Source organism: Halichoerus grypus, chromosome 4 (genome assembly GCF_964656455.1).
Source record: "Halichoerus grypus chromosome 4, mHalGry1.hap1.1, whole genome shotgun sequence".
NCBI lineage: Eukaryota > Metazoa > Chordata > Mammalia > Carnivora > Phocidae > Halichoerus > Halichoerus grypus.
Genome location: NC_135715.1, coordinates 150,219,492 through 150,235,890, shown reverse-complemented (window position 1 = coordinate 150,235,890; position 16,399 = coordinate 150,219,492). Strand labels below are relative to the sequence as shown.

Genomic DNA, 16,399 nt, shown 5'->3' with positions numbered 1-16,399 from the left:
TCCCTGCTCAGTGGGGAGTCTGCTTCTCCCTCTCCCTCTGCCTCCCTGTCGCTCCCCCTGCTTGTGCGCTCTCTTCTCTCTCTCTGTCAAATAAATAAATAAAATCTTTAAAAAAATAAATAAATAAAAGTGCAAGTCAGATGCACCCATCCAGGGATAAAAAAGGGATGGTGCCTTACATATTCCCAGGCATGTAAATTAAATAAATCAGGCATCCTCAAATTTTTTCTATTCATTTTCCACATGCAGTCAGCCAACCAGTCTCATTGATTCTTCCTCATAATAGCTAACACAGACACCCTTTACTTTCTATGCCCAATGTATTTATCCTAATTCAGGCCCATAGTGCCTGGACTTTTGTTACAGCTTAAAGTTTTAACACTCACTGCTTAAAGCCTCCTATAATTCTTCCCTGCACACTACTGCCAAACTATTAGAGTTAACACCTTGACCAAGTCACTTCCCTACTCCCATTATTCTATTAAAAAAGAAAAAAAAAAAAGAAAGCAAAAAGGATTCAGCTTAGCATTCAAGACCCTTTATAATCTAGCCTCAAATTATCTTTCACTATCTTCCTCTACTCCTTTATACAAAATATCTGACTCACCTAAATTGACTTAATTGCCTCTAAATGTGCTCTGCACTTATCTACCTATACCTTTTATGTTCACACTATTTCTCTACCTAGAATGACCTTGATCCTTTTATCCACATTAACAAATTCTATAATATATTAGCAAATACCGTAATAGAATACCCCTATGACTCACCCACCCTGGGGTGGGGGTGTCCTAGGTGAGATCACTTTTACAGGTTGTGTGTCTACTCTACTGAATCAATAACACTTACCTTTGCCTAGTGACCAAAGTCAGCTCTCCCTCTTCTGAGACTTTCTAGAAGTACCCAGAAGCAAAGTGTCTCAGGTCTAAGAGCTGATATTTGCTATTTTGCCACTTCTCTGTTCCAGCTGCTGTCTTTAACCCCTAGTGACCATATCTGCCAATATCTTAAGTGCTTAAATACCTATGTTCACGATCTAGAATGCACTAGGGCTACCCATGTGATGGAGCACTCCTGTCCTCCATGCTCCAAACCCTTGACTGCATTCATATACCACGTATTTTTTGAGCACCTATATGAAAGACTACTATAGGCTCTAGGAATACAGCAGTGAAACAATAGTAAAACACCTTTACCCTCATGGAAATTATATTCTAGAGAAGACAAAGACAGTAAATCAAGATAAGTATAGAATATAGCATATTAGATGGTGATGAGTTTTTTTGTTTGTTTGTTTTTTTTAAAGATTTTGTTTATTTATTTATTTGACAGAGAGAGAGAAACAGCATGAGAGGGGATAGGGTCAGAGGGAGAAGCAGGCTCCCCGCTGAGCCGGGAGCCCGATGTGGGACTCGATCCCAGGACACTGGGATCATGACCTGAGCCAAAGGCAGCCGCTCAACCAACTGAGCCACCCAGGCGCCCTAGATGGTGATGAGTTTTAAGAAGAAAAATACAGCAGGAAAATGTCTGTGAGGTAAGGGAAATGGTTGCAATTTTAGGGGGGCTAAAGAAAGCCTGAGAAGTTTTAAAAGACAGATATACAGAAAAGTGTTCTAGGCAAAGAAACTATAAATACAAAGGTCCTGAGTTGAAAGTATGACTGGCAAGGTCAAGGAAAAACAAGGAGGCTAGCTCAGCTGAAGCAAAGTGAGTGAGAGGAAAGAAAGAAATGAGATAAGACATAATGATGGATCAGATCATCTACAACAGGGATAAGCAAACTACAGCCCAAGGACTGAACTGCCTTTAAATTTTTTTTTGAAGTTTTACTGTCTGTGGTTGCTTTCTTGCTACAACAGCAGAGCTGAATAGTTGTAAAAGACTGTATCGCCCATAAACCCCAAAATATTTATTATATGGCTCTTTATGAAAAAAGTTTACTGACCCTGATGCAGAATTCATAGGCCATTTATAAAGGCTTTGATGTTACTGAGACAGAAACTCATTAAAGAGGAGTTGCATGATCTGACTTACATTTTTACAGGGTCACTCTTGCTGTTGGGATGGAAATAGACTGAAGACAGCAAGGAAGGAAATGGGGAGATCCAATTAGGATGCTATTACAAAAACCCAGGTGAGAGATGATGGTAGCTTGGACCACAGCGATAATCACAGACATAGTGCAATCTAGTTAGATTTTACATATATTTTGAAGGTAGACCTACAGAATTTACTCTGTGGCAAATGCTAATAAGTAAGATAAGGAGTGAGAAGTGACCACTGATTTAGCAATCTGGAGGTCAACGGCGACCCTGACAAGAACAGTTTTGGGAGAGTGGTAGAGGAAGCCTGAGAGAAAGTGGGTTCAAGAGAGAATGGGAGGACAATAATTGGAGACAATGAATAAAGACAACTATTTTCAGGAAGTTTTGCCCAAGTGAAGGAATCGGCTTTTCCTAGGAACATGGGGAGTACCTCCATAGTGACAAAGGGAAGGCTGAATATATGAGCACAGCTGCAGATAGGTGGGTGGTTTGTGGAAGTTCTTTTTATTGCCTCAATTTTCTCACTCAAATAGGATGCAAGATCAGATGACAGTGAAGACAGAGAAGAAGGTGTTGCCTGTCTGAGGAGAGAAAAGATGAAATAGCCATTTGGGACCTTGCCATTCAATGTGTGGTGCACAAACCAGCAGCAACCACATTACTTGGAGACTTGTTGGAAATGTAGAATCTCAGGTTCTCCCTAACCTACTGAGTAAGAATCTGCATTTTAATAAGATCCCAAGTTATCTGCATGCACATTAGTCTGTTTAAAGCACTGATGTAAGAGACCAGGAGAGAAAATGCACTAGAGAAACACAGTATAACTACCAGGCAACACTAAGATTAGTGATCATGAATTTAAAGTGGTACTACTTAGGATGGGTGTGTGTTTTCTTCCAGCACATCCAGCTTGGTTCAGGCACCAAGAAGACAAGATGGCTTTAACCAGAATTTGGTTAGTCAAACAAGTACAGTTCAGTGAGAGAAAAGCAATGATAATTAGAGACCTTGTAATTTAAGAAGAGAACTGAAGACATCACAGATAAATAGTTAAAAGACAATAGGATCAATGGATCACAGGTCCAATAGAGTCTGAAGACTGTTGGCAGGAGTACACTGGAGAGACAGAGGGTGATGATCAGAGAGTGAAATACTTAACACAAATCATGGAGGAGGTGAAGTTTTTGGCCATGACAAGGTCTATGGTATAGTCACTGCAATTAATGGTTGACGCAGGGTGGAGGGGGAAAAAAAAAAAAATCACTGGAGGAAAGGTAAAAGATTTGAGAAGCTAGAGATTTTGGGTTGGAGAGGAAAAGGAATGGTCTGGAAGTTGCAATGAGGCATAATGAGGTGAGGAACAGATGAGAGAAATCAGTCACCATTTGAAAGGGCTGCAGAAGATATAGTGTTCTCAGGGAAAGCCAGATTTCAGAGCAAGAAGATCAAAGAAAAGGCTAAGGACACAGGGATTTTACTCATGACTAATCATGAAATGGGGCATTTCAGGACATGGGGATGTGTGAGAGACAGAGTTAGAGGAAGCAATGATTTGTATGAGAAAAAGAGTCCAGGGCACCTGGGTGGCTCAGGTGGTTAAGCATTTGCCTTCAGCTCACTTAGGTCCTCATCCCAGAGTTCTGGGATCGAGCCCTACGTCAGGCTCCCTGCTCAGGGGGAGTCTGCTTCTGTCTATGCCTCTGCGCCCCCGCCCCCACTCATGCTCTCGCTCTTTCAAATACATAAATAAAATCTTAAGAAGGGTCCAGGTAATAAGGGATGAGTTGAGAGACTCAGGCTTCTTGGGTTGATTGACATAAATGAGAATAAAAACATGATGAGATTATAGAGCTGGTAGTCCCAAAGCACTTTGTAGTTTCCAGACTCTTGACTTTTAAGGGAAAGGGTAGAGAGGTCTTGCCAGGATTGAGAGTTCTGGGAATCCCATCTGATACCTGCAGACAAAAGCATGGAGGAGACAGGGATGATTTTGTTCTCAGAAGTGAAGATTCCCTAATGGTAACAACCAATGGACATCTACACCCCATTGCTCTGGGCTCTCACCTGGCTCCTATCAATAAAAACCTAAGGAGAAGTTCTCATTTTTGCATATTAGATATCTTCCCTCACTCATACGAATTTTTTTCAGAGATTTTGCTGAGCCTCTCTTCCCTTACCACCTATATTTAGTACAGAATTGAATCCCAACTATAAAGAACATTTAAGCTTACTTCCGTGAAGTTCTCAGGCCTTAGGCAAGTTCTCTAAACATTTCGTGACGGGTAAAGTGATGTTTTATCTGTTCCGAGCAAGAGAGAACTTGTGTTTATGGGGGTCAAACATACGGGGGTATCTCCACACACACATCTACCCCAGCCAAGACCTTTGTTAAACATCCACACAAAGATACAGATCAAAACACATCCACCATGAAGTCTTCCTTGACAATTCTAGCCTGAAGTAATCTTTCCCTTCTCCTACTTTTCATAGTATTTATCAATATCATTCAATAATCAACAAGTTTTCATTAGTCTTTTCATCTGTTTAAATGTTCATACACTTTCACATTTCCCTCACTTATACTGTAAGCTCCTATCACATAATTATTCCACAGGCCATCACATAATTATTCCATAGCACCTACTCAAAGCTCTGTATTTAGTAGTTGTGGAAAAGCTACAGCAAAGGAGAATGAACGTTACAATAAAGTCTAAGAGATCTGAACTTCAGCTCATCTTACGCTACATTAAACATTTAAGACTCCGGATCACATGAAGATAAAATGGGAAGGGATTAGAATAAAAAATACTCTACTTGCTGAAAGGTTTGGGACAGAACAAAAAAAGATTTTCAGTTGTCTTTTCCAGATGTAAAGATCTAGGAATCTAGGAGGTATAAATTCTTATTATTTTGTGATTTGATATATGAGTCACCTCTTTAGAACTTCTAGTGGTGGAAATGTGAAACTCCCAATTTTGTCAGAAAGAAATGGAAGTGCTCAAGATACATGCAGACCTCCTTAAATATCAAAGAGTTTTAGGGGCACCTGGGTGGCTCAGTTGGTAGAGCATGCAACTTTTCATCTGGGGTTGTAAGTTTGAGCCCTATGTTGCTTGTACAGATTACTTAAAAAATAAAATCTTAAAAAAAATCAGAGTTTTAGAGTTGAAAAGGGCCTCAGAAATCAACTTTTACAGGCCTAGGCTCAAAAAAGCTAGATTTGTGCAGAATTCTCTGGATATTACTGATTCGAAGAGAAATCTACTGTGTTAAAGTAGAGAAATATATTACGATAAATAGTAAATATATAAAATACCTTTGGTTAGAGGATCTGTAAAGGAATAATTATATACATAGTTCCATTTAACTAAGTTAATGGAAACAAAATATATTAAATTGATGGCTCTTAAAGACTATGTCCCTGTCAACTGTTTCCCCCACTGTCCCATCCATGCAGTCTTTATATATTTCCTGACTAGAAACAGACTAGAATAGTATGTATCAATACAAGTGGGAACATACTCTGTAAAAATGTAAGAGGTCATTGGAGAATCCAAAAGGATGAATCCTCAAAAAAAGAATTAATTTTATATAATATGAGGAAGGTGTGAAAGAAGCCAGAGTGTTCAAAACCTGGAGCTTTATAAATGTATGTGATTTTGAGTTTAGCACCATCTATTTCATTTAGTATTTTACTCTGCACTATGTTGTGAGTATTAAGGGGAATATGAGTAAGATGCAGCTCTTCCCCCCACAAGAGCCTACTGAGAAGGGGAGACAGGATGCAAATCACTGCCAACAAAGCAAAAATGACATAACAGAAATATGCAAATAATGTTACAGAAGAAGATGAAGAATAACTATGTCTTCTTGCTGGGGATGGATGGGGAAGAATTCAGAGATTCCTTCAACAGTATGGATAAACATCAAAATCAAAATAAACTACAGTAAAATGTGACTTATATAGGTCTCTCATCTTTTCTATATAATAGTTCACAGAAATTAGATGAAAAGTTAAAGAAATAAATATAAGAAAGAAGAAAACATGAGAACCATTTAAAAAATTTAGTTATTATTAATTTGCAAGTAGCAAAAACAACAAAAAAAAACCCCAAATCCCAACCAACCAACCAGTGAAGATTGATAATCAGCCTCAAGCTAACCTTAAAACTGTATTTGAATGGACCTCCACCTTTGTTAATTAAAAAAACAGAACAAAACAAAACAAAACTCAAACAAAACTTTCAAGGTTGGAACTGGAAGAATAATTTCTTCATAAGAAAAGGGCTTTGAACCACAGTCCTGAACTGGAATTTCTTGTTGACTATACTGCTTCCATAACCTTGCTTGGGATGTGGGAGGGGGTTAACCCTTTAACACTGGTCCAACTGTGGACTTTTTCTTGATTCCTCATATGGCACAGCTGAAACAAAACTGAGACATTTAACAATATTTGAGTAAAAGGCTAAAAGATGCAAAAAAGAATAAAATAAAATAAAAATAAAAGATGCAAAAATAAAATAAAATAAAATACCACTTTTTTATTTTTAGTTTATAATCAAATAAACATGTCCCTTTTTTATCATTCTTGGTCACTTGCTTCCTCCCAAATCTTCAGCCACCACCTCAAAAGAGTCTCTCTCCCTCTTAGAGACCCAGAGAACTATGTGTCAAAAGAGAGAGCCACTACACTCACTACCAAATCTCCAAGGCCACTTTCCTGGGTCTCTGTTCCCTGCTAAGGTCCTGCCTCTTCCCAGAGTGACTGATGCCAGAGATATTAAACTTTTTGAAGCTGTGTCATCATTCTTCCAGACCTCAAAAATAAATAAACTGATCCCAATAAGACTTAACACTCATGTGACATGGAGGTGGGGTAGGTAGGGGAAATCACTCCTTAAATTACTTCTCTCTTATAACAGTAAAAACCCTGTATCAGTGATTATCCAATTCAGCTTTTGTAATACAGTGGGCTTCTAATTATCAAGACAAAATTCAATTCAAAACAATTTTTAAAACCACGAATAGTATTTTAGGCAGAAGAAAATATTCACAAAAATCAACAAGTATGAAGTATGACAGTATCCCTTATTTGAAATCACAATTTAACATAATGCTCTGAACTAGTTGTCTACAAAACTATTCATGCACATATGAAAGAGCTAGAATACTAAATTAGTTTCAGACATTATCACATTGAGAAAAACTTTTAATTCTAGGAAATAACTACTTTATAAATGAAAATATACACAGCAGGACCCCACAGGAATTCAGTTATTACAACAAAAGCTGAATACTACAGTGCTTTTTAAGGAATGGCTCTAGCAATTTCTCCAAATAATATCTACTTTAAATAAAGTCACTGAATCCACTTGTAAATTATTTCCCTTTGGCTGTCTCATTATTCAATATGCTTTCAAGGAACATGGTGATGAAAGAAGAAAAATACCTCTTTCTAACATAACCATACTGGCAAGAACATCAATATTATCAGTATTCAAAGAATGTTTTGGCAGGTTAAACCTTCATAAAAAGAAGGAACACTATCTAATCCAAGATGTCAAAATAGCAATAGTACTTCTCATATTATGTGCAATATGATTGTTTCTAAAGAAGAAAAAAACTTCAAAAAAAGATGTCAATATCGTCATGTGTAAATTTTAGGCAAAGGCAAAAAATTCTTCAGAAAAGCACATAAAGAATGATAAACATGTTTAAAAGAAAAAGGCTAAGAGCACAGCAGGTCTCAATGTTCAAAGAGATTTATGACGTGCCACTGCTATTCTGGGAGGTTTAACAATATATTTCAACATTTGAGGCAGAACAGTACTATTAAGAAACAGAAGTGGATCAATAATTAGTACTAAGAGAAGAAAGCTTGAAAACAGTTTGCTTATTCTAATTCAGTCCTTGATTTCCTTGTGTAATAATAGCTAATACTTAATTTTACTTTAAGATTTTTGATAATCTTACATTATTTTCATGGTATAATACTCTCAGCATACTCTTTAGGATTTGAATTGCATCTGAAATTACTGAAGGACATCAAGGGACTAGTGTTTGTTCAATATCAGTTCAGATATGCTGTCTTCCAAAAATAATAAAATGCAGCATTTCATAAAATACTACTTTCCATTCTCAGAAGATAATGCATGCATTGATGATCTTATAGTGGTTGGGAAAATTTATATAAACTTACCCAAAACTTAGAAAATATGTATTTGACTTTAAATACTCATTTCCATTACATGAAGCAGAAATCTTGGTTTAATCTAGTATTACTTTCTCATGCTTAAAACTTTTCTCTTTATAATTGCTTTTCTTTTAAAAATATGTAGTTCCTATCATCATATTTTACCTTTTTCCATATGTCTTCCCTTCCTGATCACTGATTCTTCTGTCCTTGATCTTTTTTTAACCTGGGTACATTTAACTTTTAATTGCTAAATGTCCTTTGGATCAAGAGGTCATGGGGTTATTTATACTAGCAGGATGAGCTCCATCTATCAACATCCTGAGGAATCATAGCATGGTAGAGGTGGAAGAGATCTCAAGGTATCATGTGGTTGAGCTCTATGGCAGCAGGAACAGGTGGCTGACTAATCTTAATGTTCTTCTTTTTTGATTTTTTAAGATGATCAGAGATTTTGATCATAAATATTCTATCACAGCTGGCTTAACAGAGAATCTTCTTAATAACAAGTAAACAGACATAGAGTAGAAAGAAAACTGGATGAAAAAAGGGTTCTGACCTCAGTACTATTAATTACTGTAAAATATAAAACAATTTATTTGATTACTCTGAGCATCAGGTTCCTCATACAAATAGAGATAATGCTACCTAACTTACAAAGTTATTATAAGTGTTCTGAAACCTGGAACAGAACTATAAATATAATATAGTATTAAAATGGGAACACAAGACAGTAGGGTGTAAAGAGCCTGCACTCTGTAGGCACGTTAAGTTTCCAATCCCATCTCAACAATTCAGTAGCTGTGCGATACAAAGTTTTAAACCTCTCTGAGTTCAGTTTAGAGGACAATGGTAAATTAATATGTCTACCTCATTTAGTTGTTGCTGTGGATTATAGGAGTTTAATGGACCGGATATGATGTAGCATTGCACAGACCCTCAATAAATGTTAACTATCAACTCCCCATGAGGTTTCCAGACTTCTGCTGTGTGGTCCTACTCTCATTAAATATTTCAAGTGCACATGTGGAACTTTATGAAAAACGGAATAATCACAAAATACATAAACTTTTCTTTCCAACCAAGATTCATTAAGAAACAAGAATTTCTTAATCAGCCTCGCTTTGAAAAATGGAAAGAAATGAGGTAGAGCTTCCTTAAAAAAACAAAAAAACTCTTCCAAAGAAAAAACAGTTTGTAATAGAAAGTGAAAAACATCATTAAATTGTGAACTCCTTAAAGGAGAACATGTCTTACTCATCTTCATATTTAGGAAGCACTCAAACATTTCTTGGATGTCTACTTGAAGAATCACTGATGTCAGAAATTAAGAAATGAAAGGTTCAGATTTCATTTAGATATCAGATAAGAAAGTAAAGATGATCTTTATATAATAAAGATAAAACAAAAGAAATGTGGACAAATTTTTGCAAGAAGACTGTACATATCTGATTTAGATAAAATACATTTATAATAATATTACATACCAAAAAATCTTACGGAAGCATAATAATGGGAACGCCTGGGTGGCTCAGTCAGTTAAGCGCCTGCCTTCGGCTCGGGTCATGATCCCAGAGTCCTGGGATCAAGTCCCACATCGGGCTTCTTGCTCAGCGGGGAGCCTGCTTCTCCCCTGCCTGCCACTCCCCCTGCTTGCTCAGTCTCTGACAAATAAATAAAATCTTAAAAAAAAAAAAACAGAAGCATAATAACGCTTACCTTGTTATGTATAAAAACAATCCTTAAGTCAGGTTTAAGTATACCATAGCTTATGAGGAGATCCTGGACCTTTTTTATTTCATCTTTACGTTTTTTAGCAGTTGAGTAGAACTGCTTTCTTACAGGTAGATTCTTAAACAATCTTAAAGCAGTTACAGTTGTACCTGTTGGCAGATTAAGAGGAAAGCACATTTAGATGTGAAAAGAACTTCACAGATCTTCAAATCTATATACACCAGTATTTAACCCCTTCTATCACTTGTGTCTATTTTCTCTTTTTTAGGTCTCATAAAGCATTTGTTTTGCAAGAAAGTATTTCTGAAACTGTTGTTTATTCCTGCAATCAACACATGAATTACCAATTAATACACAAAATTTCCTGTCCAAAAAGGATCTGGGGAAGCCATTAATTATAAGCCACAACCTGTTTTCAGAGATGTCAAAATGTGACAAAACATGCATCTCAGAATTGACTAAGATATATTATCTGAGACCTACAGTATTCAAGTTACATATAAATGCTTATTCAATATCATCATATGGATGTCCCAAAGCCACTTCAAACCACCACACCCAGACCTGAACTCATTATTTTCCTCCTTGAGTCTGATACTTATACCTATTCTTTCTCATATAACACTGACATCAACAGTTTCCAAAGGCATATATTCTAGCTTTAACTGATTCTTCCCTCTACCTCTTACTGTATAAGCCTTCTAGGCCTATCTATTCTATTCTAAAAATCTCAAATTTATGTCAAGTCCCTTTCCTTCCTTCAAAACTCAGTTCAAGATGACACTTCTTATAATAAAATACAATTCATGGTATTATAATGTTCTGCTGGTTAATTTTGTAAATAACATGATTATTTGCCCTCTACCTAATAGGTTTCAGTGGCTCACTGTTGGCTATAAGAAAAGGTATAAACTTTTACTTTCAGTTCTAGAACTTTCATTTGGTTCTTTTTTAGAGTTCCATTTCTCTGCTGAAATTCTCAACCTTTTTACCAATTTTGACCATCTTTTCCTCTAAATTCTTTAACATAGTTGTTTTAAGTTCTTGTCTGCTAATTCATACATCTAGGTCATGTTTGTATTTGCTTATATTAACTATTTTTTTCTCTTGATTATAGATTCCATTTTCTTTGTTTCTCAGTATTTTTGTTTTTGCCAGACCTTGTGTACAAAAGAAAAATAAATACTGAAGTAGATAATATTTTCCCCCAGAGAAGGCACTTCATTTCTTCTGTCAAGCAGCTAGAGTGACGAGAGGATCTCTTCAATATAATTAGGAATGTATCTGGGTTGGAGCTGAGCTGTCCCTTTATTTAGCTCCAGTTCACTTCCAGTTTCAAATGTCTTAAGGATGGAATCAGGTCTTTTCCTCTAGCAAGGCTTTGGGATCCAAGCACTGCAAGAGTTTAAGATCTTTGTCCCTCTATCTCAGTCCCAATTTTCTTTATCACTGCTTACTCAGCAAAAGTCCTGATGAGATTTGGCATCTGGGAGGAAACCAGCTCTGTGTTTGAGGATCCCATCCTCCAATCTGTCATGTCAGCTCACATGTGGCTGTTAAAAGTTCAGCTGGTTTCTTCAAGGTCCATAAAAGATCCCTTATCCACAACAGAGACCACCTATGCCTCCAGACTCAGTTAATGCTCCCAGGGATGCAAGTAGCCACCAGTCTCTTCTTGTCTAGGAAGGGGTTATCTTCCTCTTGAACTTAGTTCATTTAACTTCCTTCCCCACTCCCCCAAGTTTTCATTTAAATTCCAGTTAGTTAACATACAGTGTAATATTAGTTTCAGGTGTAAGATTTAGTGATTCATCACAACACATGCCCTCTTTAATAGCCATCATGCATTTAACCCAACCACCTACCCACCTCCCCTCCAGCAACCCTCAGTTTGTTTTGTACCAGCAACCTCAGTTTGTTTTGTATAGCTAAGAATCTGTTTTATGGTTTGCCTCTCTTTTTTCCCATGTTCATCTGTTTTGTTTCTTAAATTCCACATATGAATGAAATCATATGGTATTTGTCTACTTTGTAACGTAGTTCTTCAATGGGTTTAAAAAAAAAATTCAAGTTTTTAAAAGTATGTGCTCTTTCCCTTCGCCATTCCTCTCTTGCTGCAAGGTTAAACGCCCACCCATTCTTACCTACCATCTTCAAACTCAAATGAAAACTTTTCTGAAGAACTCCCTAACCTTCCTCTAGGCAACTGATGGCTTCTATTTGCTGTCATTACTTAGTTAGTCATCTGTGTTCTCCACTACTCTGTGAGTTCCTTTAACTCATTTGTGTTCTCCACTGGCTGTGACAAATATAATGGCATAAATAGTGGCTGTGGACAGATGGTGAGAAGGAAGGCAGGCAAAAATCAATAAAGCAAAATATAAATGTATTTATGAAAAGAAAAGATACCTCTTGGTTTTTAAAATGAAAGATCACACTATAATCTATATATTGATAAACTATTGCTTCAGCAGCTAAAAATGTTCCCTTAGAGCAATTGAGAATTACCAATAAGCCAAGATTATATATGTTTGAATAAAACTTAACGATGGAAAACTTTGCTGATTCTAAATGAAATGTGTATCCTTAAAAAAAGTACCAAGTAATACTGGCCAATAGGGAGGAGGCCCTAGTATACTATCATATTTTACAAGAGAACTGCTCACCTCTCTAACTTTAGCACATTCTACAAACACCAGAATTAAATTGCAGTCCTATAGTATGGCTCCCTGTTATATTTTTACATGACCCTATGTTATGCCATTTATAAAGGCAGCTATTTATATTCCTAATGTAAAGATGTATGGTTGCTTGAATATATCAAACTTTTCTTAAACTATTTAATGATAAAAACTGCACTCTCCAGATGAAAAAAATCTTTCAATACATGCACAATCATACCCAGCAGGGATTTACAAAGAACACGATGCTCTACTCCAATAACAGGGTAAGGAAAGGAACTACCCTGATTACTTTAAATATACTACTTTTGATATCTGAGAAATTCCTAAGGCAGAAGTACTAGGAGGTGTTAAAAGAACTTGTCCAGGAGGGTAAATCAGTTTAGAAAGCTTATACTGATTAGGGTAAAGGAAATAGAAGTGATGACAGAAAAAAGATAGGATTAAAACAAATAATTTAGTAAGTTATTGGTAAAATAATTTAAAAGCTGGGGACTTATTTTTACATTTGTTAATTTTTAAAATGTCTTAAAATAGAAGTGAACAGAAGGGTAATTTAAAATGACATATTATTAAGCACATATATCATTTAAAATAGCTACATTAACCCATAAAACAAATACCTACACCCAGAAAAACCAGAACCGGAATCTCCAGTCAACTATTTTTAAACACTTTAAATATGTTTTTTTAAAGGGGTAACAAATTTTCCAATGCCTAAAAAAGATTTTGTTGTAAGCTGTCCCTGCATCTACAGTTAGGCTGTCTACAGGTGTCATCATCCGATCTATCGGATGACATGAGGAGTAACTGCTAAGCAAGGATGTTCACACCACCACTGCAGAAATTAATCTACAAGAACCCTAAATGAAGAACCCTTACATAGAAAATATTTAAATGGAAGTTGAATGACAGCTGTTGGTGAAATGCGAGTCTGTGATTCAATCACTCAAAAACTATCAGCCCTGGGCAATATAAATGTAAAAGGCTTTTGAAAGTATTTCCAGATTTCTATAAAATGTCCATCTATAGCAATTTGAAACTAAGAGCTTTATTCTTTGTTGCTTTCCTAGCCAATCAACTATAATTAGGAGATAAAAATGAATCACGAAAGGCAATTACTAGTTTTACAACTACTGACCTTCCAAGTGTATTGTTTCTTAAGAGGAATATGCAAAATAAGGCTCATTTGACTGCAGAAATTCCTTAATATGCATACCTAGTCTCAGTGAAAGTAGAAGACTTAGTCACCAAAAAAAAAAATCAATCAGCAAATGGGCAAAGATCAGAGGGATTCCATATTTAAGTATTGCTATTTCATAGTTCCCATAGAGATGACCATAGGAAAGTATGAGAAGAATGAGTGATGCAGAGCAACAGGCCATCCAGATTAGACTGGCTACTACTAAGATAAAAATAAATACATTTAAGTTTTAAAAGGTGATTAGATTACTTCAAAGTACTCTACGGATAGCCACCCAAATAGCTCCTAATGGTTTCTTAATTTGAACTCCTAAAAATTGGAGTCAGAGCATTTCTAGAAAGGGACCATACTAAAAAAAATGCCTTCTCTTTCCTAACCTTCAATACATAAAAAGAATCACAGTCTATTATTTTAATTAAAATATGTACAATATTATTATACATCAAATTAAACAGCTACTAGACTTAAGCTCATTTTAATTAACTGAATAAATGAGAAAAGAGTGTATTTTCTTAAGAGTTCTTACTAACTCTTTTGTGTGGATATAAAAATATTACTCTTAATAAGCAGGAATAATCAGTAACTAATTTGAAGATTTATAAAATAATAGAAAAAGTGAATTTGGTATCAGTATTAAGATATAAGAAAATATATATTTTTTAAAGATTTTGTTTATCTGAGAGAGAGAGAAAGCATGCGGGGGTTGGGGCAGAGGGAGAGGGAGAAGCAGGCTCCCTGCTGAGCAGGGATCCCGGATGCGTGCTCCATCCCAGGACCCCGAGATCATGACCTGAGCTGAAGGCAGATGCTTAACCAACTGAGCAACCCAGGAGCCCCACAAGAAAATATATTTCAATGAAAAAAGATGGTAATCATTAAAAAAATAAATCCAATAATTTAATATTAAAATTGAAAGAAAAAAGCTACAGAAAAAATATAGTACTTTAATAAATTACAAGGGACATGAAATTAAAAAAATGAATTTATGATACAAATTGGAAGAGAAAAATGAATTTATGATACAAATTTTATTGCAAACAGCAATAAAAAAACCCAGGGACTTTCAGATCAAATAATTCTTTTGAACATGACTCTAAAGAGTTCATATCTTCAACATTTTCTCAACTTTAAACATTCCATTACCAGAAGTTAGCAATATGAAAAAAATTAAGGGAGATACATGAAACTCAAGCCTGAAGAGATTTTCTTTTTCCTTATAAGTAAATAGTAAAGGAACTTAAAAACATAAGATGTCAATTAAAATGTAATAAAATTACAGAAGTGTATAAAACACTAAGAAATGTATTACAAATAGCAACAATAATTAATACATTTATTTGCTTCCAATAATACAGAAAGAGAAGGTAGGTAAGGGTATTAGATGAAACAACATTAGCAATGGGTGGACAACTGATAAAACTGAACAATGGGTACACTATTCTATTTACTTGCACATACATTTGAAGTTTTCCATAAATAAATATATTTTAATTATTTATATAATCATAGTATCTTGATGGTATTGTTTATTACCATGATTACCAAATCAATCATGTTTTAGGCATTTCAATAAAATATCATCCTCCACATACAAAGAAAACACTAGTGATCCAACAATAGTAAAACTGTTCTCACAGTTTTACAGAAGGGTGACTAATCCATATTTTTGTCCTAAGGCTTTTTACACAGTTCCTCTTGAGAACCACTCCAAGTATTTAAGAGATTGGTGACTAAAGTAAGGGTTGAATATATTCACTTGGAAGTAAACTAGCCTTTATCAAGACCAAACCTGAAGCAGCACATTTGAATTTAAGGAGTAACAATGTTTTAAAAAAAAGACAGGAAAGGCAAAGATACAAAGCTACTCTCTTACCTTGACCAAGATGTGAAGGTTTTTGAGAAATTATGTGGCCGCTGCCATCTAAAACATACTGGGTGCTAAAATGATCAGAAGCTGTCCTTGTAGTAATTAAAACCTGGAATATAAAAAAAAAAACAAATACTAATAAAATTATTATTTTAGATACTGCAGTGGACTCATTATCAAATTAGATTTAAAATAATTATACATTTACTTAAAACTGAAAAAAAAAGTTTTACTTGTTAAGCTCTTATGACCACTTCTCTTGTAATATTCCCTTAGAGTTATAATAATAATAGGCCACCGTATATTTTTTTAGGGGGCAAATTACTGATCTTTGAGTATTTAACTTTAATTAAAATGCTCATACACAAATCAGTGTATCTGAAATGGCTATTTGTGTTGTGTAACTTACATCTGTAAAATCAAATATTTTGATTGCATTAGGGAAACTTGCTTTTTAAAAGACAATTCCCATAAATTTGTTGGTAACATGAAAAATCCTTTTGTAAAATGATCATTCCCTCCTTTTTTATATTCTGTATAAAACTACACTTCTGTCTTTCAAGCTAATGGTTCAAAAGAATAAAAAATATAAATCATACACATATATATTTATGGACAATTTTTTTCTTAAAACGAAACTTTGAACTATTTAAATGTAAATTTTCTATTAAT

General features: G+C 35.2%; 1 protein-coding gene across 10 annotated transcripts in view; it reads right to left on the bottom strand.

The window, feature by feature from the left end:
* The window catches only part of PMS1 (PMS1 homolog 1, mismatch repair system component), an 87,309-nt gene that overhangs the window by 44,042 nt on the left and 26,868 nt on the right, over window positions 1-16,399 (bottom strand). For all 10 annotated transcript variants that reach the window (XM_078071098.1, XM_036075485.2, XM_078071105.1 and 7 more), the window contains 2 exons: window positions 15,734-15,836; window positions 9,961-10,124 (listed from right to left, as the gene is read on the bottom strand). In XM_078071098.1, coding sequence (XP_077927224.1) covers window positions 9,961-10,124; window positions 15,734-15,836 — 267 coding nt within the window. The remainder of the gene's footprint in view (window positions 1-9,960; window positions 10,125-15,733; window positions 15,837-16,399) is intronic.